This window comes from Oncorhynchus mykiss, chromosome 2 (assembly GCF_013265735.2).
Source record: "Oncorhynchus mykiss isolate Arlee chromosome 2, USDA_OmykA_1.1, whole genome shotgun sequence".
Classification (NCBI taxonomy): Eukaryota; Metazoa; Chordata; class Actinopteri; order Salmoniformes; family Salmonidae; genus Oncorhynchus; species Oncorhynchus mykiss.
In genome coordinates, this window is record NC_048566.1 from 5,900,333 (window position 1) to 5,925,972 (window position 25,640).

The 25,640-nt window shown below is 43.0% G+C and overlaps 3 protein-coding genes across 6 annotated transcripts; all 3 read right to left on the reverse strand.

Annotated features, from left to right (window-relative positions):
* Positions 1-716: 716 nt before the first annotated feature.
* On the reverse strand, positions 717-11,358 carry fam8a1b (family with sequence similarity 8 member A1b). 2 transcript variants are annotated; one of them, XR_005034696.1, is made up of 6 exons: positions 10,721-11,358; positions 9,778-9,898; positions 9,153-9,276; positions 3,306-3,445; positions 2,876-3,086; positions 717-2,741 (listed from the first exon to the last, which is right to left on the reverse strand). XR_005034696.1 is itself a non-coding variant. In XM_021584852.2 (5 exons), exons 1-5 carry the CDS (start codon positions 11,199-11,201, stop codon positions 2,942-2,944), a joined length of 1,011 nt encoding a protein of 336 aa, XP_021440527.1. In that variant the 5' UTR covers positions 11,202-11,355; the 3' UTR covers positions 717-2,941. The 2 variants fall into 2 exon arrangements, 1 of the variants encoding a protein (XP_021440527.1); XM_021584852.2 differs by having other exon boundaries at positions 717-3,086; positions 10,721-11,355.
* A 4,526-nt stretch (positions 11,359-15,884) lies between these two features.
* fabp4b (fatty acid binding protein 4b) lies at positions 15,885-17,738 on the reverse strand. Of its 2 annotated transcripts, none has more exons than XM_021584874.2 (4): positions 17,557-17,738; positions 17,269-17,441; positions 17,028-17,129; positions 15,885-16,086 (listed from the first exon to the last, which is right to left on the reverse strand). In XM_021584874.2, the coding sequence occupies exons 1-4, from the start codon at positions 17,627-17,629 to the stop codon at positions 16,033-16,035; spliced, it is 402 nt and encodes a 133-aa protein (XP_021440549.1). In that variant the 5' UTR covers positions 17,630-17,738; the 3' UTR covers positions 15,885-16,032. The 2 variants fall into 2 exon arrangements, with proteins under 2 accessions (XP_021440549.1, XP_036791929.1); XM_036936034.1 differs by having other exon boundaries at positions 15,888-16,086; positions 17,590-17,668.
* Positions 17,739-22,653: 4,915 nt separating this feature from the next.
* On the reverse strand, positions 22,654-25,155 carry LOC110505572 (hairy/enhancer-of-split related with YRPW motif protein 1). 2 transcript variants are annotated; one of them, XM_036936043.1, is made up of 6 exons: positions 24,942-25,155; positions 24,657-24,732; positions 24,450-24,533; positions 24,221-24,302; positions 23,292-23,971; positions 22,654-23,261 (listed from the first exon to the last, which is right to left on the reverse strand). In XM_036936043.1, exons 1-5 carry the CDS (start codon positions 25,028-25,030, stop codon positions 23,337-23,339), a joined length of 966 nt encoding a protein of 321 aa, XP_036791938.1. In that variant the 5' UTR covers positions 25,031-25,155; the 3' UTR covers positions 22,654-23,261; positions 23,292-23,336. The 2 variants fall into 2 exon arrangements, with proteins under 2 accessions (XP_036791938.1, XP_036791935.1); XM_036936040.1 differs by having other exon boundaries at positions 22,654-23,971.
* Between the last annotated feature and the right edge of the window lie 485 nt (positions 25,156-25,640).

The window sequence follows — 25,640 nt, forward strand, 5'->3', positions numbered from 1 at the left end:
TTGATTACACTTCATAACAGAATGCTTTGGCACATATCGATATCATCACACAGACGCCAAGGAAACTGAACAGTTGTATGAGGTTTCTGTGTTATGCACTATAGCCCATTACCATATATATGATTGAATATTATTTGCTGTTGGCTTGTGTGGATGTATGTATGTGTTATGCAACATAGCTGACTTGAAACATTGTTAAAAGTGTCAGGGCCAGGGGACTTTCTCATGATGGAAAAATACAGAAGACAGGGCACATTCAGAGCGTGGGGTTGCAGAACAAGCAGTCTTTTGTTAGATAACAGGAGCCAGGTGCGAGATAACGGTATGGAGCATGAGAGCCTGGATGTTCTTCACAGCAACACTTACATCTATCAACAGAAGCGCCAAGAGGCGGGGACCCGCCTGAGCGCCTGCAATAGGCTGAGCAAGTTTAAACCACGCCCAGCCTCTACTGTGATAGGCCAACAGACGGGTTGGAACTGTCTATCACAGTATAAAGAATACTGTTTACATACATCTTGTCAGTTCTCTGCTTGCCCTGCGAGGTGGGACAGAGAGCCCGTATATACGAAAATTGCATTTACCACTTATTGCTTAGCTAATAAAAAATACATAGTATACAATCGGTGACTCATTGTCATATTTATCCTGATACCAGATACGAATTGACGCAACTCTAACAGTTGCCATGACTGGTCCATGAAATTTGAAACCCATTCTCTGTAAAAATAATGATCAATAAAGTTTTATTCATGTGAATTCAAATCCATAAAAAGTGCAAATTCAACCCCGAAATGTGCTGACAACTCCAACTAATACACCAAGCTCATTTACTAAAATAAAATGAATTAGTACACAATCATATTTCATAAATTAATGTATAAAATCACAAATAAAATACATCAATACTGTCCTATCATCCCATGGTATTAGATGTAGCCTAGCAACTGAATTAAGAGTGTTTTTGAATTACTTACATTTTATACCGGGCCATTTTCTTTATACTGTTACTGTCCTTTAACAAATGTATAGAAATACTGTAGTACTTATATTCTATAATCAAGGCAAATATATTAAAATGACAAGCAAGGAAAGGTACCATGTTAGGAAGACAGGCGAGCCTGTCACTTTGGACTTTAAACAACAAACAGAAATTAGAATCATAGTTAGCTGACATCTAATTCTGAAAAAGTGATACTACATCTGGACTCCATACTCAGGTATTCACATTTTTTTCCAGATATTCTGGCTAAAGGATTCCGGATTTCTTGCTTCAGAATTCAGGAATCTTCAAACTGGGATTTCTGGAAAACCTGGGTATTTTGGGGAAATGACCAGAATTGAAACCCTATTGGCACCTCATATGGTAGTAGCATTTACTGACAGACACAATCATAATACTGTCCGCTTGAAGCACTCAAAATGTTTTAATCTCCGTGGCTAAATTGGATATGGTGACAAGTTTGGTTGTTCATGGGTACATTTAGACAACAAGATTAGACCAATCATGAATATACCCCTTAATACTTGCTGAGTTCATTAATGCAGGCTGTGGTAAAATTGATTAATGCTGTGATGGAGAACAACGTGCCACTCACTCCAGCTTTCTGGTATTTGGTAAAGTATCTCATGTTACAAAGTTTAAGGAATAATTTAGAGAGCGATTCAATTACGACTGAAGTTCCAAACATAAATACAGTCCTAAGAAACAAATGTGTTTTTCCATGTTAGATCAGATAGTATATCAACTGAAACACAACCATATGGGGCTCCTGAGTGGCGCAGCGGTCTAAGGCACTGCATCTCAGTGCTAGAGGCATCCCTACAGACACTGGTTCGATTCCAGGCTGTATCACAGCCGGCCATGATTGGGAGTCCCATAAGGGCGGCATGCAATTGGCCCAGCTTCTTCCGTGTTAGGGGTAGGCTGTCATTGTAAATAAGAATTTGTTCTTTAACTGACTTGCCTAGTTAAATAAATCTCCTCTTGAGCATTGAGATAATACACGTGAAAACCTACACTGAATCAGCCCAGGTGTTCTGTTATGTTAACAGATCCAAAATAAAGCTATTTTATAGTCTAATGACAACCAAAGAAGTGTCTAGTTGTAACCAGATAATGATTAGACAATAATCCACCCATAGACGCGAGGGCAATGTCAACCAAACCATTAGCATGTTGTGATTCTAGGAGTGTTGGATTGTTACCAAGCAATATCTTAAAATAAGCCAAATTATAAAACTGCATCAATATGCTGATAGGTTAAAACTACTAAATAACTATTCTCTCGTCTTCCACTTCCTCATCCTAGAGACTACATTTTCATTTAATTCATTTTGAAAAGCAAAGGCAATTAAATTAAAACATGTAATACATTTTCCTGAAAAAAGTTGATTCCTCAGTGCTTCCTAACTGATCGGGTGCTAATTTGCATACTACCATTGCACAAATGTAAAAGGGTAGAACGTATACCTCCTCTGAAAAACAACCAGAGAACAGTAGTTGAGAAACAAGAGATGGTTCTAAAAACTCTGACGTCACAAACGAGAGCTGTGCAGAGGGACCTAGATACTGATGATGTCATAGTGTGTTTCCTGTCTTCAGGCTCATGCAGAGCTTTCGCCTCCCGTCATCGTTTTTTGCAGAGTGGTTCCCAGTTCAGTTGTCTCCCCAGACTAGTGACACCAGGCTGCCTTAGTGCTGGAGTAGTGGTGTCACTTTCAACCGGAGGACGGACTCACTGTAACGGATGGAAGGGAATGTACGGTTTCCATGTGTTTGATACCATTCCATTCACTCCACTCCAGCCATTATTATGAGACGTCCTCCCCTCACCAGCCTCCTCTGTACTGCAGGGTTGAGAGCAACATGTACCTCTTTAAATAAAATAGTAGCCAGGTCCCAGCCAGGCTTTAGCTTGGCCTTAACCAATCAGAATGGTCATCTGGCTCCGGTGCGCTTGACAACGATGGTGCCAGCCACCATGTCATACACAGTCCTGTTGTGTTGGAAGAAGAAGACCGTGATGAAGGCTGGGAACAAGAAGGCAATGGAGAAGTTTTTGTTCATGGCTCGGACTGTCGATCTGAAGAAGGAGACAGGGACAATACGTGTGAAAGTCACAGAGATGATAGAAACAACAGACGAGCAGAACATCAAGGGACTTCATCTAATGGCCAGATTGTCATGTTTCACCTCATCACCACTTCAAAAATCAAGTGTCAAATAACCACATGAGCTGGTTTATTATTTCACAACACGTGGATGGATGAGAGGGTTGGTGTTGGTGTGATCCACTACTTACGCAGAGAGAGTGACGTTGGTGGCAGGCACCACGAGGACCCGGTTGGGTTGAACCAGGATGGAGGAATCACAGCTGATCACTCTGAGACCAATGAGAAACTTCCCTGGAGTGGCGCCCCCTGCTCCCCAGATACACACAATCTGACAGGAGACAATCAATAAAACCGTACTGTCAACAGAGGGAACTTGTATTTGCAGACAGAGAGGAGAAACATGATAAAATACACCAAATCCATATTAAAGACTTAAACTATCACACTGCAACGTCAGGACAAAGACAGAAACATCATCACACTGCAACGTCAGGACAAAGACAGAAACATCATCACACTGCAACGTCAGGACAAACACAGAAACATCATCACACTGCAACGTCAGGACAAAAACAGAAACATCATCACATTGCAACGTCAGGACAAAGACAGAAACATCATCACACTGCAACGTCAGGACAAACACAGAAACATCATCACACTGCAACGTCAGGACAAACACAGAAACATCATCACACTGCAACGTCAGGACAAACACAGAAACATCATCACACTGCAACGTCAGGACAAACACAGAAACATCATCACACTGCAACGTCAGGACAAACACAGAAACATCATCCCACTGCAACGTCAGGACAAACACAGAAACATCATCACACTGCAACGTCAGGACAAAGACAGAAACATCATCACACTGCAACATCAGGACAAACACAGAAACATCATCACACTGCAACGTCAGGACAAACACAGAAACATCATCACACTGCAACGTCAGGACAAAGACAGAAACATCATCCCTCTGCAACGTCAGGACAAACACAGAAACATCATCCCACTGCAACGTCAGGACAAACACAGAAACATCATCACACTGCAACGTCAGGACAAAGACAGAAACATCATCCCACTGCAACGTCAGGACAAAGACAGAAACATCATCCCACTGCAACGTCAGGACAAACACAGAAACATCATCACACTGCAACGTCAGGACAAACACAGAAACGTCATCACACTGCAACGTCAGGACAAACACAGAAACATCATCCCTCTGCAACGTCAGGACAAAGACAGAAACATCATCCCACTGCAACGTCAGGACAAAGACAGAAACATCATCCCACTGCAACGTCAGGACAAACACAGAAACATCATCACACTGCAACGTCAGGACAAACACAGAAACATCATCACACTGCAACGTCAGGACAAACACAGAAACATCATCCCACTGCAACGTCAGGACAAACACAGAAACATCATCACACTGCAACGTCAGGACAAACACAGAAACATCATCACACTGCAACGTCAGGACAAACACAGAAACATCATCACACTGCAACGTCAGGACAAAGACAGAAACATCATCCCACTGCAACGTCAGGACAAAGACAGAAACATCATCCCACTGCAACGTCAGGACAAACACAGAAACATCATCCCACTGCAACGTCAGGACAAACACAGAAACATCATCCCTCTGCAACGTCAGGACAAAGACAGAAACATCACACTGCAACGTCAGGACAAACACAGAAACATCATCACACTGCAACGTCAGGACAAAGACAGAAACATCATCCCACTGCAACGTCAGGACAAACACAGAAACATCATCCCTCTGCAACGTCAGGACAAAGACAGAAACATCATCCCTCTGCAACGTCAGGACAAACACAGAAACATCATCCCACTGCAACGTCAGGACAAACACAGAAACATCATCCCACTGCAACGTCAGGACAAACACAGAAACATCATCACACTGCAACGTCAGGACAAACACAGAAACATCATCACACTGCAACGTCAGGACAAACACAGAAACATCATCCCTCTGCAACGTCAGGACAAACACAGAAACATCATCCCACTGCAACGTCAGGACAAACACAGAAACATCATCCCACTGCAACGTCAGGACAAACACAGAAACATCATCCCACTGCAACGTCAGGACAAACACAGAAACATCATCACACTGCAACGTCAGGACAAACACAGAAACATCATCCCTCTGCAACGTCAGGACAAACACAGAAACATCATCCCACTGCAACGTCAGGACAAACACAGAAACATCATCCCACTGCAACGTCAGGACAAACACAGAAACATCATCACACTGCAACGTCAGGACAAACACAGAAACATCATCACACTGCAACGTCAGGACAAACACAGAAACATCATACCTCTGCAACGTCAGGACAAACACAGAAACATCATCACACTGCAACGTCAGGACAAACACAGAAACATCATCCCACTGCAACGTCAGGACAAAGACAGAAACATCATCCCACTGCAACGTCAGGACAAACACAGAAACATCATCACACTGCAACGTCAGGACAAACACAGAAACATCATCCCACTGCAACGTCAGGACAAACACAGAAACATCATCACACTGCAACATCAGGACAAAGACAGAAACATCATCACACTGCAACGTCAGGACAAAGACAGAAACATCATCACACTGCAACGTCAGGACAAAGACAGAAACATCATCCCACTGCAACATCAGGACAAAGACAGAAACATCATCCCACTGCAACGTCAGGACAAAGACAGAAACATCATCCCACTGCAACGTCAGGACAAAGACAGAAACATCATCCCACTGCAACGTCAGGACAAACACAGAAACATCATCCCACTGCAACGTCAGGACAAACACAGAAACATCATCCCACTGCAACGTCAGGACAAACACAGAAACATCATCCCACTGCAACGTCAGGACAAAGACAGAAACATCATCACACTGCAACGTCAGGACAAACACAGAAACATCATCACACTGCAACGTCAGGACAAACACAGAAACATCATCACACTGCAACGTCAGGACAAACACAGAAACATCATCACACTGCAACGTCAGGACAAACACAGAAACATCATCCCACTGCAACGTCAGGACAAACACAGAAACATCATCCCACTGCAACGTCAGGACAAACACAGAAACATCATCCCACTGCAACGTCAGGACAAACACAGAAACATCATCCCACTGCAACGTCAGGACAAACACAGAAACATCATCCCACTGCAACGTCAGGACAAACACAGAAACATCATCACACTGCAACGTCAGGACAAACACAGAAACATCATCCCACTGCAACGTCAGGACAAAGACAGAAACATCATCCCACTGCAACGTCAGGACAAACACAGAAACATCATCCCACTGCAACGTCAGGACAAACACAGAAACATCATCCCACTGCAACGTCAGGACAAACACAGAAACATCATCACACTGCAACGTCAGGACAAACACAGAAACATCATCCCACTGCAACGTCAGGACAAAGACAGAAACATCATCCCTCTGCAACATCAGGACAAACACAGAAACATCATCACACTGCAACGTCAGGACAAAGACAGAAACATCATCACACTGCAACGTCAGGACAAACACAGAAACATCATCCCACTGCAACGTCAGGACAAAGACAGAAACATCATCACACTGCAACGTCAGGACAAACACAGAAACATCATCCCACTGCAACGTCAGGACAAACACAGAAACATCATCACACTGCAACGTCAGGACAAAGACAGAAACATCATCACACTGCAACGTCAGGACAAACACAGAAACATCATCCCACTGCAACGTCAGGACAAACACAGAAACATCATCCCACTGCAACGTCAGGACAAACACAGAAACATCATCACACTGCAACGTCAGGACAAACACAGAAACATCATCCCACTGCAACGTCAGGACAAACACAGAAACATCATCACACTGCAACGTCAGGACAAACACAGAAACATCATCCCTCTGCAACGTCAGGACAAAGACAGAAACATCATCACACTGCAACGTCAGGACAAACACAGAAACATCATCCCACTGCAACGTCAGGACAAACACAGAAACATCATCACACTGCAACGTCAGGACAAACACAGAAACATCATCCCACTGCAACGTCAGGACAAACACAGAAACATCATCCCACTGCAACGTCAGGACAAAGACAGAAACATCATCCCACTGCAACGTCAGGACAAAGACAGAAACATCATCCCACTGCAACGTCAGGACAAACACAGAAACATCATCCCACTGCAACGTCAGGACAAACACAGAAACATCATCCCTCTGCAACGTCAGGACAAACACAGAAACATCATCACACTGCAACGTCAGGACAAACACAGAAACATCATCCCACTGCAACGTCAGGACAAAGACAGAAACATCATCCCTCTGCAACGTCAGGACAAACACAGAAACATCATCCCTCTGCAACGTCAGGACAAAGACAGAAACATCATCCCTCTGTAACGTCAGGACAAAGACAGAAACATCATCCCACTGCAACGTCAGGACAAAGACAGAAACATCATCACACTGCAACGTCAGGACAAACACAGAAACATCATCCCTCTGCAACGTCAGGACAAAGACAGAAACATCATCCCACTGCAACGTCAGGACAAACACAGAAACATCATCCCTCTGCAACGTCAGGACAAAGACAGAAACATCATCCCACTGCAACGTCAGGACAAACACAGAAACATCATCCCACTGCAACGTCAGGACAAACACAGAAACATCATCCCTCTGCAACGTCAGGACAAAGACAGAAACATCATCCCACTGCAACGTCAGGACAAACACAGAAACATCATCCCTCTGCAACGTCAGGACAAAGACAGAAACATCATCCCACTGCAACATCAGGACAAAGACAGAAACATCATCCCACTGCAACGTCAGGACAAACACAGAAACATCATCCCTCTGCAACGTCAGGACAAAGACAGAAACATCATCCCACTGCAACATCAGGACAAAGACAGAAACATCATCCCACTGCAACGTCAGAACAAAGACCGAAACGTCATCCCACTGCAACGTCCAGACAAAGACAGAAACATCATCCCACTGCAACATCAGGACAAAGACAGAAACATCATCCCTCTGCAACGTCAGGACAAAGACAGAAACATCATCCCACTGCAACGTCAGGACAAACACAGAAACATCATCCCACTGCAACATCAGGACAAAGACAGAAACATCATCCCACTGCAACATCAGAACAAAGACCGAAACGTCATCCCACTGCAACGTCCAGACAAAGACAGAAACATCATCCCACTGCAACATCAGAACAAAGACCGAAACGTCATCACACTGCAACGTCAGGACAAAGACAGAAACATCATCCCACTGCAACATCAGGACAAAGACAGAAACATCATCCCTCTGCAACGTCAGGACAAAGACAGAAACATCATCCCACTGCAACGTCAGGACAAACACAGAAACATCATCCCTCTGCAACGTCAGGACAAAGACAGAAACATCATCCCACTGCAACGTCCAGACAAAGACAGAAACATCATCCCACTGCAACGTCAGAACAAAGACCGAAACGTCATCCCACTGCAACGTCCAGACAAACACAGAAACATCATCCCACTGCAACGTCAGGACAAAGACAGAAACATCATCCCACTGCAACGTCAGGACAAAAACAGAAACATCATCCCACTGCAACGTCAGGACAAAGACAGAAACATCATCCCACTGCAACGTCAGGACAAAGACAGAAACATCATCCCTCTGCAACATCAGGACAAAGACAGAAACATCATCCCACTGCAACGTCAGGACAAAGACAGAAACATCATCCCTCTGCAACGTCAGGACAAAGACAGAAACATCATCCCTCTGCAACGTCAGGACAAAAACAGTCAAGGGTCATTTCACAGCCCAGAGACATTTAAAGACAGAAAATCAAAACATTGTATGTGATTTCTGTTCACAGTAGCAGTTTGATTTGTCACCTGACCTCATAGAAACACACTAATATCCGGTAGACCAGGGCGACCAGCATCATCTTCTGGAGTTCTTCCATGGACGTGTCTTCATCTATTTCCTCCACAATGAAATGCATGGCGAACTTGGAAATGTCCCTGAAACAAAAATACAAATTATTCTTCAATCATGACTACATTTGATTTATTTATCCGTTATTTTACCAGGTAAGTTGACTGAGAACACGTTCTATACAGTAGTTATGCATGCTACAAATGATTCTTCAATCATGACTATATACAGTGGTTATACATGCTACATATGATTCTTCAATCATGAATATATACAGTAGTTATGCATGATTCTTCAATCATGACTATATTTTCACAGTAGTTATGCATGCATTGGACTAATCTTCACCATCACCTATGGAGTGCGAAACAAATCAATTCCTAGGATGTTTCAATAAAATACTACTCCCTGTAGTGCACCACTTTTGATCAGGGGCCCAATAGAGGGGGGCCCAATAGAGGGGGACCCCATAGAGGGGGGCCCAATAGAGGGGGGCCCCATAGAGGGGGGCCCCATAGTGCTCTGGTCTAAAGGAATGCACTATAGGGAATAAAAGAACAGAAACATTTGTATTAAACTAAACTCACTTCATCCCACTCAGATGCATGATGCTGAGAATAATAGTTGCTTTGATGAAGAACAGAATGAAGAAATCCACCATTTCAGCCATGAACCTTTGAAGAGGAGAGGGAATACTGTATTCTCGACCTGCAAACACAAACAAAACATTTACATTTTAGTCATTTAGCAGACGCCAGGGGTCACCAAACTCTTTCCTTTCGGGGCCCCCCTTCCAGCGTTGGGGAACATCCCAGGTGCACGCACCATGTCTATTTCTATGGGCACAGGCAATGTTCAGGACACACACTGTTCACACTCGGTTGGTGGAGAGAATTTTGCAGGTTTAAAGCTTATTTCCTGCAATTCTACAAATTTTGTCATGTGGTGCAAAGAAAATGCTGCAGTTTTAAAGGACATTTTCTTGGAATTCTATACATTTTACCATGTCTAATGTGAATTCATGTGATATCTGAGTGACCAAAAAAATTACAACAATATCTATGGGCCTCCCCATAGATATGGGAACCACCGATTTAGCAGATGCTTTTATCCAGAGCATCTTAAAGTCGTGAATAAATACATTTTCATATTGATTTTCTGTACTGGTCTCCCATGGGGATCAAACCCACAACCCTGGTGTTGCAAGCACCGTGCTCTACCAAATGAGCCACAGACGTCGCCAACACATTCATTGATGACGTTATTGTCCTTCAAGAGGAAATTCCTTGTTTCAAAAATGTTAATATGCCTAGGTTGGGGGTCTTTAGCAACCCAGGCCTATAGCAGATGTGCCTATGGTGTTTACTTTAGCAGACCACAGAGGGCACTATTTTCATAATTCATCACTGTAACAGGCCTGTTGTCATGTTGTTGTATCTCAAACAGTTATTTAGCTATATAACTAACGTTATAATATTAGACACATTAAACAAATACAATAATAACAACACCTGTGTCTCTGATAGCTACCTGGCCGTTGTGCATTGCCGTTCTGTTGTGGTTGTTGGTTCGCTGGTACTGAAGTGGACACAGCACCACTCCCAGCCGTTTCCCCAGGCGGAATCCCAGCCGCGGGGATGGCGGTTGGATACGTCGATAAGGGGAGTCCAAATGGATTATTGTACCAGTTCTGGGCATCAAAATTAGGGAAATCCGCTGGCCAGACGGGTGCAGTGAGTGGTTGCATTGGTTGCGGTGCAAAATACGGAGAAGCAGACACTGCCAGCCAACTTTGCCAGTTCACATATGCCGTGTAGTACTGCCACATCCACCCCTGCAACTTTTCACAGTACTCCGAGGTTGTACGTGTTTCGACAGTGCCCTTTCCACTTTCCGAAGTGTCTTGATGACGTAATTTTGGCATATTTTCGCCGATATCTAGCTTCTCTCTAATATTAAAAGACATGTTTTTCTTATCGACTTGTCTGTTTGTGTTCTCCACATCAGCCATGTTTAACGCCGACGTCACATCCGGAAGGATGTTTCCATTTCCGTGAAGAAAATATACGATTTCTGGAATAACATAATTACTGTGATAATAATTGCAAATATTTTGCGAGTAAGCTGCATTCAAAGAGGTAAACAATATCGATGATAAAACAATCACTCACAGCAACATTTCATAAAATAAATAGTTTCGTCATCCCATTCCCAGCCTGGCCGAAATGAACACCGTGCACTTCTACATACCACTAGGGCGCAGCACTGCTACCCTTATAGTGAAAGACGCAGAGCATTGGAAATACACTGACTAGCCTTCTGTACCAGATAGTATTATTGACTGTTCTTCACTCCAATCACAATGAATTCGACTATGGTCTTTAGTTCCAAACCCATCACTAATAGCCATATTATTTTCACCTATCCTGTTTTCAGATCATTGCCAAATAATGTATGGTATATCCTTGAAATGACTTACATCTCACACCTTCAATGGATGACTGGAGGTGCAGTGTGCACAACCTCGTCCTGCAAATCTCCCACTGTCTGTATATTTTATATAGCAATAGTAGGCTATTTAACCACTCTGTGTTTTTTTTTGCACTTTGAGAATTGTGAAATTGGATGCATCTGATATGCCCTCTATGTCCACCGCTACTGCTGCTTTTCTTAACGTTTTACAGCAAGCAAACAGTTAATATGTTCAATTACATTACAGCCTTCATCTCAGAATTCCTTAGCCAACTCATTTCCAAGAACTTGCCAATCGGTTCTTTGATGCCTCAAAACAAAATAAATCTGTTCAAAGGACCCACTACCACAGAGTCTAAAGAAACATCTGAGGCACAAGGCCATTTTCAAAGACCTGCCCTAAGTCAGCTTAACCTAAACAACAATGTGGTTATTCAGCCGTAACAATCGGACACCCAGGGTTCCGACGTTCTTTGGGAGATCAGATCGTAATAGAAAGTCCCTGAATGTGTTCTCATGATACAGGGGACTGGTAAGTTGAGTAGGGGTAGACAGGGGACTGGTAAATTGATTAGGGATGGACAGGGGACTGGTAAGTTGATTAGGGGTGGACAGGGGACTGGTAAGTTGAGTAGGGGTAGACAGGGGACTGGTAAGTTGAGTAGGGGTGGACAGGGGACTGGTAAGTTGAGTAGGGGTGGAGAGGGGACTGGTAAGTTGAGTAGGGGTGGACAGGGGACTGGTAAGTTGAGTAGGGGTAGACAGGGGACTGGTAAGTTGAGTAGGGATAGACAGGGGACTGGTAAGTTGAGTTGGGGTGGACAGGGGACTGGTAAGTTGAGTAGGGGTGGACAGGGGACTGGTAAGTTGAGTAGGGGTAGACAGGGGACTGGTAAGTTGAGTAGGGGTGGACAGGGGACTGGTAAGTTGAGTAGGGGTGGACACCGGACTGGTAAGTTGAGTAGGGGTGGACACCGGACTGGTAAGTTGATTAGGGATGGACAGGGGACTGGTAAGTTGAGTAGGAGTAGACAGGGGACTGGTAAATTGATTAGGGATGGACAGGGGACTGGTAAGTTGAGTAGGGGTAGACAGGGGACTGGTAAGTTGAGTAGGGGTGGACAGGGGACTGGTAAGTTGAGTAGGGGTGGACAGGGGACTGGGAAGTTGAGTAGAGGTGGACAGGGGACTGGTAAGTTGAGTAGGGGTGGACAGGGGACTGGTAAGTTGATTAGGGGTGGACAGGGGACTGGTAAGTTCATTAGGGATGGACAGGGGACTGGTAAGTTGAGTAGGGGTGGACAGGGGACTGGTAAGTTGAGTAGGGGTGGACAGGGGACTGGTAAGTTGAGTAGGGGTGGACAGGGGACTGGTAAGTTGAGTAGGGGTGGACAAGGGACTGGTAAGTTGAGTAGGGGTGGACAGGGGACTGGTAAGTTGAGTAGGGGTGGACAGGGGACTGGTAAGTTGAGTAGGGGTGGACAGGGGACTGGTAAGTTGAGTAGGGGTGGACAGGGGACTGGTAAGTTAAGTAGGGGTGGAAAGGGGACTGGTAAGTTGAGTAGGGGTGGACAGGGGATAGAGTAAGGAGAAGAAAAGGGAAAATGGAGCAAAAGAGTAACAAACATGTCAGAGGAGTGTGTGCGTGTGCGTGTGTGTGTGTGTGTGTGTGTGCTTGGTCTTATTCAACTTGGCTAGATCAGCTTTTCATTAATCAGGACAGATTGCTGCAGGAGCACCACCCATGGTCATAATCATTCACTAAAACCCCCAAATCTTTCGGAGAATTTGGCCGCAACCTACTGCCCCAGAAAGCCCTAATTAAAGGAATTAGGTGCACTTGCTTGGACTGGAAGTCTGTGTCTGTGTCCTAAATGGCACCCCATTCCATATTTAGTGCATTTTTTTTGACCACAGCCCTATGGGCCCCATTATGGACCCTAGTCAAAAGTAGTGCACTATATAGGGAATTGGCTGCCATTTGTGATGAAGTCTTTGCATCCACAACAATAAGCCTGTTACAGATGAGAGGTCACAACATAGACCTTAAACTGGGATTTGGCCTCCCCTCTAAACCTCCCTAAACCCCCCCAGCCACTCTGATACTACATCTGCCTCAAATGGCACCCTATTCCTGTCATAGTGCACTACTTATGACTAGGACCCATAGGGCTGTGGTCAAAAGTAGTACACTATATAGTAAATAGGGTGCCATTTGGAACGTACCCTAGGACATCACATTCCATATAGATTGTCCTTTTGTGTTTGACTAACAACAGCATACCAAGGGACCCCGTGACACTCCTCAGTTGTAACCCTGCTGGTTTCAAAGTGTGTGCAAGGCAGTGTGAGCTTTTTGATCCAATAGTTATGTGCATACTTGATACATTTGGCAAACACAATGTTCGAGGAATAGTTTGGCCTTGGTTTTCAAGAAACACTCCCGGATGTGTTGACTGAACCATCGTGTGTGTGTGTGTGTGTAACGAACTAACTTGCAACTGTAGTGACACTATCATGACAAATCAACACTTAGTTTCAAAAAGCACATGATATCATGTGTGAAAAATCTGACCATGAAGCAGAAGACAGTTGGTCTTCTCTCAAGGTCTGCATCCTAAGTGACACCCGATTCCCTTTATAGTGCATAGGGCACTGGTCAAAAGTAGTGCACTATGTAGGGAATAGGGAGACATTTGTGATGCAGAAAAGGTAAAGCCCAGGTAAAAAGTAGTGCACTATGTAGGGAATAGGGAGCCATTTGAGATGCATTACAGTTTTAGGTTTAAGGCATCTCAACCCAAAGAGCCAGATACAAAAAGGTGCTTGTCATTCATTCGTCTAGCTCCATTAAGCAGCAACATTACAACTTTAATACTCAGAACTTACTCCGTTCATGAACAAGAGACTGTTAATGCTGCGTTCCTAACCAGGTGGGATGTTACCAGTTGTGAAGCCATGAATACCAGTTGGATGCATTCACGTGCTTTGAACCCGTTGAGGAATGCCGATTGACTAATGGCCAACAAGCTACATAAACCATAATCTAACAGAGGTCAGCATGTGGGAGAAGTGGGAGCTCAGGATGATAGTTTCCCACTAGTAATTACCAGTTGGAAGTCCGTTCTAATGGATTTTCCCCCAGTCGTATGTGGTATATTCCCACTTCGTTACGAATGCAGCATAAGGGGTCAGGGGTCGTGTCTAATGGGTGCTGGAAGGCTATGAAGAGGGCTGGATAGTACTCCCTCTGGCATTGTGCATTCTTATTGGATTTGATATTTTTGGGACCTGTTGACAATGAACTCATTTGGACTACTATGTAGAATGTAAGCCGATGATATTTTTTTAAATGGTCAACTTGGCACCTGTACTTGTAGTTTGAGCATTTTTTAGTTTTGGCACCCAGCCTGGGTAAGCTTGTGAATTTTCCCACCCATGAATGGATTTAGGATTCAGCAAGTGTCCTGTAAGTTCATTTGCATTTATGAATTTTGACAAGGGCCCTTAAGGCTTGTGAAAACTAGTGCACTATAAAGTTAACAGGGTGGCATTTGGAACACTTGAGTAGGACCTATCCTAGAGACACTTGGAACAAACGGAGATGCAGTCATAGCAGCAACAGCACCACTGGGATGACCACTGGTCCCAGTAGTCATATTCAGAAGCACCTGAATGGTGCTGAAAAGTTCCCCGCACAGAACAGTCCTAAATGGGCAAAGAAATTCTCAGATTTCAATGTTCAGTAATAGCTAGTTAGCAGCAGCATGCTACTATGAAGGCATCCTGGGTTTAGTTACCATGCCACTGCTCAGACAATACTTAATATTCCTCAGTGGTTTAGGAGTGGTGATAGCCCAGTGTCACAATAAAGAATAATCCCCCCCCCCACTAGTCAGTTGTGGTATTTTTTGCATCGTATTGTAGACAAATGGTCAGTTTTGGGCATTTCTACTTGGTCACCAGTTCTCAAAACAGGTACAGTGTGAAATCAGTGTATTTTGCCGTGAACACTTGCTTTGTGTACGCTACACTAAAGCGAACATCAACTTATTGGAGAAAAATTGACACTGAAATGTATTGAATGTTAGCACCACCTACAACCGAAGTACTCAGGATAGACCAGAGATTTGCCAGTTTGTAATCCACATGGATTAAGTTTGATGAATAGGCATTAGCCTCCAAACTGGCCTACATATTGCAATGAAGGAAACACCACTTCTCACAAAGCAAGAACAATTGACTTTATTGAAAGCTTCATGGGATTTTGGTACCAATTGAGTCAGTGAATTTAACATGGTAGGTACTGAACAGATATCAAAAACATGTATGTTTTTGCTGGTGGGGGTCTTCAATTCAGCAGACTGGAATCACACCTCTTTCTCGTAGGTCCTCAGCGCCACCACATCATCCATGACACATTTCTGGAAACGAGAGCAGTACACGCTTTAGGTCACGCAATGACAACAAGTGTCAGAACCGAGAACACTAAATGCAATGACACATTCAGTGATGAACAAACCCCCACATCAGCCTGAGTGCATCAGTTAGTTGTCGTAGTTCCACTTAAAACTGCAGTCTGAATGAGCCAAACCACGTTAACTTCCTTTAAAACTGAAGGAAGTTATCACGTAAGCTAAATGTGACCGGGTAGGAGTTAAAACGTCAAATATAAACGGGAACTGACCATGTTGACCAATGAACAGAGCGTAGATAAGTTAACAGGTTTAATACGACTTATAAACCCTGGATGACTGACCGGGGGCACTATTGACACCACAATATTCAATCATAAAATACATGTTGGAATCTTTATTAATTTATTCTATAACAGGCACTTTCACATTGTGAGCTAAATGCATTATAAAATTACTTTAAGGAAACTGATGTTACTGTCCACACTACAACCCCCTCACCCCAAAAACATGCATCCCATGAATTCCTATGGCGGACTGGTGGCAGCAAAGCCTCGCAATGGCAATGCCACATGCAGCAGCAATCCCGGGTTTATGTAAATCATTGGGTTTATTAGCACTCGATTACCAATTAATCCTTTAGTTTAAAATAATTCAGTAGCGTGTTGCACATGACTGCAAGTGCTTATCAAGCCACGCTTCCCAGCCAAAACTATAAAGGACATTTTGAACACGTTCGCGCGTAAAGACGCGTGCCATCCTTGTTGGTAACCCCGGGAGAACCCAATTTGCAAGATGACAACGTGTATTGCATAATGATGATCACATGCAACATTGAACAAAATTGCAATATCAAGCATGGACATATTCCAAAATAAGCTTATGAAACACGCATATTTTATGTCAAACCAAGCAGAAAAGGGAATCGCAAGCAAGACATTAACCCTTACCGCAATCAATTTTCCATCTTGCAACTCCCGCTCGAGCGTGGTTGTCTTGCCGTCCCAAGTTTGTTTCTGCACCAGTTTTCCGTTCTCAAAGGTCATCAGAGTCTGGAAATAGAGTAGTGTCAGGAGGGCACAACTCCATACATTTTAAAAAGTTTATAAAAAGTAATTTGTTTATTTTATCAATTGGAATCCACACTACTGTAACAACCGTCTATGTCTATGGTGTGGTGCCTGCACCCACCTTGGTTTTCCTGTCATCTGCAGTCATCTCGTCGAATTCCTCATTCAATTTAAACTTGGCCTCTGTGGTTTTGAAAGTGCTCTGGGATTTCATTGATATTACACCGTCGTCGATGCTGAACAGCAAATTGGGCTTCGCCATATTCCCCATCTGCCGAGTAGCAAAACCCACACCTGTGAAACAAACGGATATTTATCTAATCAACTTTAGTGAGGTTCTAGATCGACATGCAACATTGTCTTTCATTTAAAAAAAAAAACTGCTTTATTTAATAAGTTAAGACTTCACCTATTGCCTTCATATATTCATCAAAATTCTCACTGGAAGTCATCTTCCAAGTTCCAACGAATGCCTCGACCATGTTGTAAATTTGAGCTAATCAACACCACAAACCACCTTAACGCACACTGCTTCGACTCTGCAATAATTACATTTGGGCAAGTTGTCAAATTTGAAGCCTCATCTAAGCACGTGCTTACCCATGCAAGCCAATCAAGTGCTATATCTGGTGCTTCCATGGCAACAGAGAGGATGAGGGGCGGGGGATAAATTATTTTCGGGCAGGGACTCAGACTGCACTGTCTTTGACAGGGGTCTTCAACCTTTTCTTACCCAGGGACCCCCTGCCAGGCAAACCGGAGACCAAGGAACCCCAATCACGTGTTAGCAAAAAATATATATAAAAACATAATGTACTGTATCTTGTCTTATCATCTTGTGAATGATAATGTCAAGGAGAAGTAATCAACATTTTCAAATGAATAGATTTGGTAGATAGTTTTGACCTCAACACATGATAGCCTAATTGGAAGAGAACGTGTAAACCCTAACATAGCCAATTAGCTAGAAAGGTAACTCAAAAACCTTTTCGCTAAGAGCAGCTGTTTAGCTGGTAAAACAGAGATTAAAGACAACAAGGATGTGTTGGCAAAAATGAATGTAAAGTCAAGAAAGCCTATCAGCAGCCAGCGGCCCTTGAAGCAATGGGTGCTTTTTGAAAGTGGGATTTGCTCAATAATAGTAATTGGAGAAAAAAAAACATACACATTTATAAAATAATATATTCTCATCTGTTCTGCTGTGGGTATGTAATACACAGTTTGTTTATTCCATTATTGCTAGAGATATTCATAAAAACATGTAAATAAATACAAATATTTTTCACTTTTTTTTATTTATTTAAATATTTACACTACCGTTCAAAAGTTTGGGGTCACTTAGAAATGTCCTTGTTTGTGAAAAAAAAGCACATTTTTTTGCACATTAAAATAACATAAAATTGATCAGAAATACAGTGTAGACATTGTTAACGTTGTAAATTACTATTGTAGCTGGAAACTGCAGAATTTTAATGGAATATCTACATAGGCGTACAGAGGCCCATTATCTGCAACCATCACTCCTGTGTTCCAATGGCACGTTGTGTTAGCTAATCCAAGCCTATCATTTGAAAAGGCTAATTGATCATTAGAAAACCCTTTTGCAATTATGTTAGCACAGGTGAAAACTGTTGTTGTGATTAAAGAATCAATAAAACTGGCATTCTTTAGACTAGCTGAGTGTCTGGAGCATCATCCTTGGAGTGTCTGGAGCATCATCAAAATGGCCAGAAACAAAGACCTTTCTTCTGAAATTCTATTCTTGTTCTGAGAAATTAAGGCGATTCCATGCGAGAAATTGCCAAGAAACTGAAGATCTCGTACAACGCTGTGTACAACTCCCTTCACAGAACAGCACAAACTGGCCCTAACCAGAATAGAAAGAGTGGGAGGCCCCGGTGCACAACTGAGCAAGAGGACAAGTACATTAGAGTGTCTAGTTTGAGAAACAGACGCCTCACAAGTCTTCAACTGTCAGCTTCATTAAATAGTACCCGCAAAATACCAGTCTCAACGTCAACAGTGAAGAGGCGACTCCGGGATGCTGGCCTTCTAGGCAGAGTTGCAAAGAAAAAGACATATCTAAGACAATAAAAGATTAAGATGGGCAAAGAACACAGACACTGGACTGAGAAGCCCCAAGGTGGAGGTGTCATAATACCCATGAAACCTAGCGGTCAAACAGGGAAATGGTTCCAAACATTTTTCCACCATTCATTTTTCCCATAGAGGATTTTAGAAACACTTAAAATAAGGGCTGTGTATCGTGTAGACTTCCCCTGGTGTGGCGTTTTGATAACCATGTCAATCTCTCGCGGACAAGGTGACTTTTATCAATATATTCTGCTCTATTTACTCTCAGATTCTAAAATGCTAATTAGCATCAAATCAAACTTTATTTGTCACATGCACCGAATACAACAAGTGTAGACTTTACCGTGAAATGCTTTACTTACAAGCCCTTAACCAACAGTGCAGTTCAGGAAAGTCCGGTGGCGGGTGATTTTATTAATTGTTCAGCAGTCTTATGGCTTGAGGGTGGAAGCTGTTGAGGAGCCTTTTTCTTATTTACATTTTTATTTCACCTTGATTTAACCAGGTAGACTGGTTGAGAACAAGTTCTCATTTGTAACTGCAACCTGGCCAAGATAAAGCAAAGCAGTTCGACACATACAACGACACAGAGTTACACATGGAGTAAAACAAACATACACTCAATCATACAGTAGAAAAGTATATATACAGTCTGTGCAAATGAGGTAGGATAAGGGAGGTAAGGCAATAAATAGGCCATGGTGGCGAAGTAATTACAATATAGCAATTAAACACTGGAATGGTAGATGTGCAGAAGATGAATGAGCAAGTAGAGATACTGGGGTGCAAAGGAGCAAGATAAATGAATAAATACAGTATGGGGATGAGGTAGTTGGATGGTCTATTTACAGATGGGCTATGTACAGGTGCAGTGATCTGTGAGCTGCTCTGACAGCTGGTGCTTAAAGTTAGTGAGAGGGAGATATGAGTCTCCAGCTTCAGCTTTTGGTCCTTGACTCGGTATCATGCAAGACTACAAATCCTGCACGTCATCTGTAGCTGACATCTTTGCTAACAGGTATTGTGTCAATTTAAAACGTGCACAAGACAGTTCACAGATTTGTCAATTTAAATACAGTTTTCCAATGTATTAATCTATTCATTACTACATTTAGCTAACATTAGATAGCTAATCCAGAGATTCTTACCTTTGCTTCGTTTCAGCAGTCCCGTCCAGATCATCATGGCATGTGTAGTTTATGATAGACACATTAGCCACTAATTAGCATTTCATTTTTTGGGGTGGTAAATACAGGCAAATTTATTGATAACAGTCACCTTGTCCTAGAGAGATTTACAGTTAACAAAAATCACGCCAGGGTAAGCCTACACAAACCACAACTCTTATTTTAAGTGTTTCTAAAATCCTCTATGGGAAAAATTAATAGTTGGGAAATTATTGGAACCATTTCCTTGATTGACCGCTAGTTTTTATGGGTATTGTGACTCATACTGGGGTATTTTATCTCCACCCTGCAAATTCTATTAAATTCTGTTCTATTCTATTTTGTTCTGTTCTATTCTGTTCTATTCTGTTATGTTCTATTCTGTTCTATTAATTTCTATTCTGTTCTGTTCTGTTCTATTGTATTCTGTTCTGTCCTGTTTTGTTCTGTTCTGTTCTGTCCTGTTCTATTCTATTGTAAAGCAGTGAGGTCCATTGAGCCAGCAGATGGAGCCATTGAACACCATATTGAACGACATTTTTCACAGAAAAACTCCAGATTTTCATCCAACAAAGTTTGTCTGACTGAGTAACAGATTGTAAAGAACAGGGGAGGGAAGGACACATCTTGAGGAACCTGAATGGTTACTGTTACTAACATGATTGTCCTTTATGTACGCTGAACAGTTCATGACTCCAGGTCCAATAAAATACATTTCAAAATAGCTTTTGAAGTTTTGTGATTGTATGTTCATAAATAGTAGAATATGGCTCTTTTTTCATTTCCTGAAAAGTTTAAGTTTTAGAGCTGTGTTTTTTCTTTCCGCTGGGATGCTATAAACCTAACACTAATGATTTGGCTGCAGCAAGTCTCCATCACTAGTTTTCTACTGCTATCCAATGGTCTCTAGTGGATACATTGCATACTACCACAGCAGGAACTTAAAGGGCACATCGAGTGAATGAGTCCCAAATGGCACCCTATTCCCTACTGTACACTACTTTTGACCAGAACCCCATGAGCCCTAGTCAAAAGTGTCATCCAGCTGCCATCTATACCTCAATCTTGGCCACACCAGACCATATTAGTGGGGTCAGACCAGACTATATTAGTGAGGTCATATCAGGCCAGTCCATATGAGTGGGGTCAAGGGGCATCGATGATTTCCTCAAGGATTTCCTTTTAATCACTTCCTGGGTATTCATGGAGGCAACAATGGCACTAAAACTACGTTTTGGAGACTGTATCTCGACCAACCCTAATCTCGTCAACCCAGAACCAAAATCTTGCGTCTGTCTATGAGAGATTACAACCAGCCAGCCAGTCAGTCAGCCAGCTAGTCAGTCAGTCAGATTCTCTGCTATATTACTGTTAGCTACCACTTTGCTCATATATAAAACATATAGTACATACAGATGTAGGATCTTAATTTGAGCCAGTTTGTTACAATAGTAAAATAATCCTGCAGCAACAGAAAAAGTGAATTATGTGCATTATAATTAATGGACATTTTTGTAGGGGTTGATACCTTTTTCTGCAGGGCAAATCAAGTCTGAAATGTCAATGTCGGAATTACACTTTAGAAGTCGTTATAAAACTCAAATACACTACAAGTTTGAATTTCCTGCTGTGTAGGACAATGCTCAGCAACAGAAGAGTGATCAAATGAAGAGCCAACATCTGTATGCAACTCCTTCATTCACCAAAAACCAAGAAAAAAAGGCAGTTTGTCACGACTCCCGTCGAAGTTGGCTCCCCCGCCTGTACGGGTGGTGCTCGGCGGTCGTCGTCACCGGGCTACTAGCCGCCACCGATCCCTTTTTCTGTTCGGTTAGTTTTGTCTCATTCGTTACACCCGTTCCTATTTTATGTGTGCTTGATTGTCTTCCCTATTTAGCGTATGGAACCCGCCCCTTTGTTGTGCGGGATTATTTTGATGTTCACATTGGTGTTGTTAGTGCTCTGGACCTTGTTACCCGTTGGTTTGGGTTGGTCAGTGTTTGCTCCCTGCGTGTTGGGCATTTCATTTTGGTGCCGTATTAAAGTGCACTTTTCCCCTGGACCTCGCTGCTCTCTGCGCCTGATTCCTCGCTACACACCCAGCCAGCCGTGACACAGTTGAAACCGATAAATGATTTGAGTTTATTTGAAGTGATGTGGGAAGTGGACAACATACTCTAAACCCCACAACAGTTCATAGGAACAACACATGAATCCTGAGCATTAATTTAAAAAAAACACACATCTCCTTAACTCAGTTTATTGGTACAAAAATATTACAAAACTACATTTTTTTCAAAGTTGCTTTCTATATAAAGCATGTTCGACAATCCCATATAGCCATAACTAAAGTATTAGCAGATCCAGTTCATGTGTAACTCTATTTATGATACATTGTAGGTGTATTTGTTCCCTTTCAAAGCTGCAGGAGTTCTATTTTTACAATATTATATTTGACCTACAAATACCCCAAAATCCTTCTCTTAGTGCACTCTGATAATAAACCAAATGAAATCAGTTTTGTGGTCATGAAACAATAGTCAGTCCTTTCCTACCTTGGAGGCCATATCTGGGCTCACAACAGCATTTAACATGAATTATTCATGATAAAAACATATAGGATAGAACACTATGTTATCTATGTTCCTTTATACAGCAGTACTGACCAAGGGAGGTGGCATTAGCCTACCCCATCCCCCTCATTGCCAGAGGGGAAAAACAGATGAGACAGCCAGGTACTCCTGCTGGGTTTGTGGAGTGTTGGCGGGAGGCGTGTTGGGGGGAGGCAGGTTGGCGGGAGGCAGGTTGGTGGGAGGCAGGTTGGAGGGAGGCAGATTGGGGGGAGGCAGGTTGGAGGGAGGCAGATTGGGGGGAGGCAGGTTGGCGGGGATCTAAGTTGTTGCCTTCCGGTCCTGATGATCACAAGAGTTCAGAAGGCCCCGATCTCTGTCCCCCAGGGCCTGTAAGGCTGATTTCCCAGGGCTGTGGAGGAGCCTGATGAATTGAGGGCTGCCGGGGACACTAGGGGAAAAGTAGTGAAGGAGAAGGCAGACAGGGAGGAGAGGAGGGGTGGTGGTTGGGAGAGCTTGGAGGCTGAGACTGACAGGGCCAGCCCCAGGGGTAGATTGTCATTGGGGGGCACCCTGAGTGCCTCTGAGGGGGCCGTCACGCTGAGTCTGGAGGTCACTGAGGTTTCAGTTGAACAGGGGGATGACATGGAGGAGGAGGAGGAGGAGGAGGAGATGGAGCAGGAGGAGGGTGGGCTGCTGGTACTGTGGGGGGCTAGTGTCCGTCCCTGGGGGAGTGGTAAGAGGGGGTGTGGCAGGTGGGCGGAGGGTGTCCTCAAAGCGGAGCCCCAGGCTAGTTGTCCAGGGTGTCCAGTCAATCCAGTGTGGATGTCTCTCTGAGAGGCGTAGTTGTTGAGGTGAGAGACCAGGCGTACGCGGAGTGGGTTGACACTGTTCCAGCCCTCCATGATGCTTAGGTAGCGGGCCGTCTCTGACAGACACTCCCTGAAGCCCAGGCTGCGGTAGTCCTTGGCCAGGGCGTGGGCTTCAAAATACCCTACCAGGAGAGGGAGGCAGAGGGTCAGGAGCAGGAACTACAACACACAGGAGTATACAGAGCACTACACAACTAGAGGAACGAAAGGACATGGAGACACTTGGTTCTAATTCTGTGTTGGAGCTTGGAGGATATGCCTAGTTCCCGACAAATATGCAGAAGTTTTTCTAGAAGTTTCCCTATCACAACATGTTTTTTACAGGCTGTCATCATAAATCAAATCTTTGTATTGTTTTGGTATTGACTCACCTTGTCCGCTGGCAGCATGTATCATCTTCAAATGATCTACAGTAATCTGCAAAATTTCAGCTTTTTCCAATTTTGACGATCCCTGTGACAAAAATTCGATTAGATTGTGTTACGTGTAAAATAACAGTCCTAACCAACAGATGTAGAAAAGGCGGAAGTTGACTACTGAGATGAATATACTCTGAATCCAATAGGTCTGTATGGTATATACAGTTGTCTGTAGCCTTACCTGCTTCTCAAACGCACTTGGCACAAGTCTTCTGAGATCAGTCAGGCTGTTGTTGATTCGGTCACGTCGCCGTTTCTCAATAATCTGTGGATGAGAGCGAGGTGTAATTAGATGTTTGCGTCTCCGACAGCATATCAAGGTGATGGTGAACCTTAATAATGGAAATATATATGGAGTATAATTATGCAAGAGAAATGTAATACTCACTCCTCTGCGTCGTTTTCTGGCTTGAGTTTGAGTGGTTTTCGGGGGTGACATCAAGTCATGCGGAGAGTCAAGGTTTCTGAAATAATCAAAGTCATTTTCATTCAGTTTCAATAAAATATTGGTGACGATAGGCTTCAAGAGAGATACACTGTGTAGAGATGCGTGATTTAGATTAGACTACCACAAAAACAATTACACATTAGGCTTATATCAGAATGACAAATGAATTGATTTTCTCATTAAAAAAAATATTTCCTATTCTTCATAACTGAATTTTCAACATACACATTTTCGTCACCACTGTCCTTCTCCACTTCTATATTGTCATCAAGTTCGCTATCAGATGAACAGCTGTAATTGTGATTTCGTCTCATTTTGCTCCAGAATCCCAAGTAGCAATATTCAGTATAGATTGTCCCTCAATGTGATCTCCGCAAATCCTGTGAAAGCGACGTGTCCGCGCAACTGTTTAAAGTCAAGCCTTGTTCTCGGGGTATTATTTTCAGACCATGTAGCTTAAAATGAGAGGGGCGGGGAATAGGCGGGCTCTAAAAGTACTAAGCCTATTAAAATCAAGCTGACGTTTGAGTGACATGTTTGTTGTTTTCGCTCAATGATGGCGGGGCTTCTCTGAATGCCAGTATGGGCGATACAAATATAATCCGTAGACTCCAAATGTAGGTCTACCATTAGTTAAAGATGCACTAAGCAGAAATCGCTCAGTGATTTCCTGGTCAAATTCGAATAGTTTGCTTAATTTCATTTTACGCAAAAAAAAAACAAATGTTGTATTCTAATAGTTTGCCTAATGTCTGTTTACGTCAACAACAAAATGTTTTATTTTATTTCATAATTTTTTTGTACCCTTATTTTACAATGTAAATTTACTGAGAACAGGTTCTCATTTACAGCAATGACCTGGAAAATAGTTACAGGGAGAGGAGGGAGGGATGAACGAGCCAATTGGAAATTTAAGAGAATGGA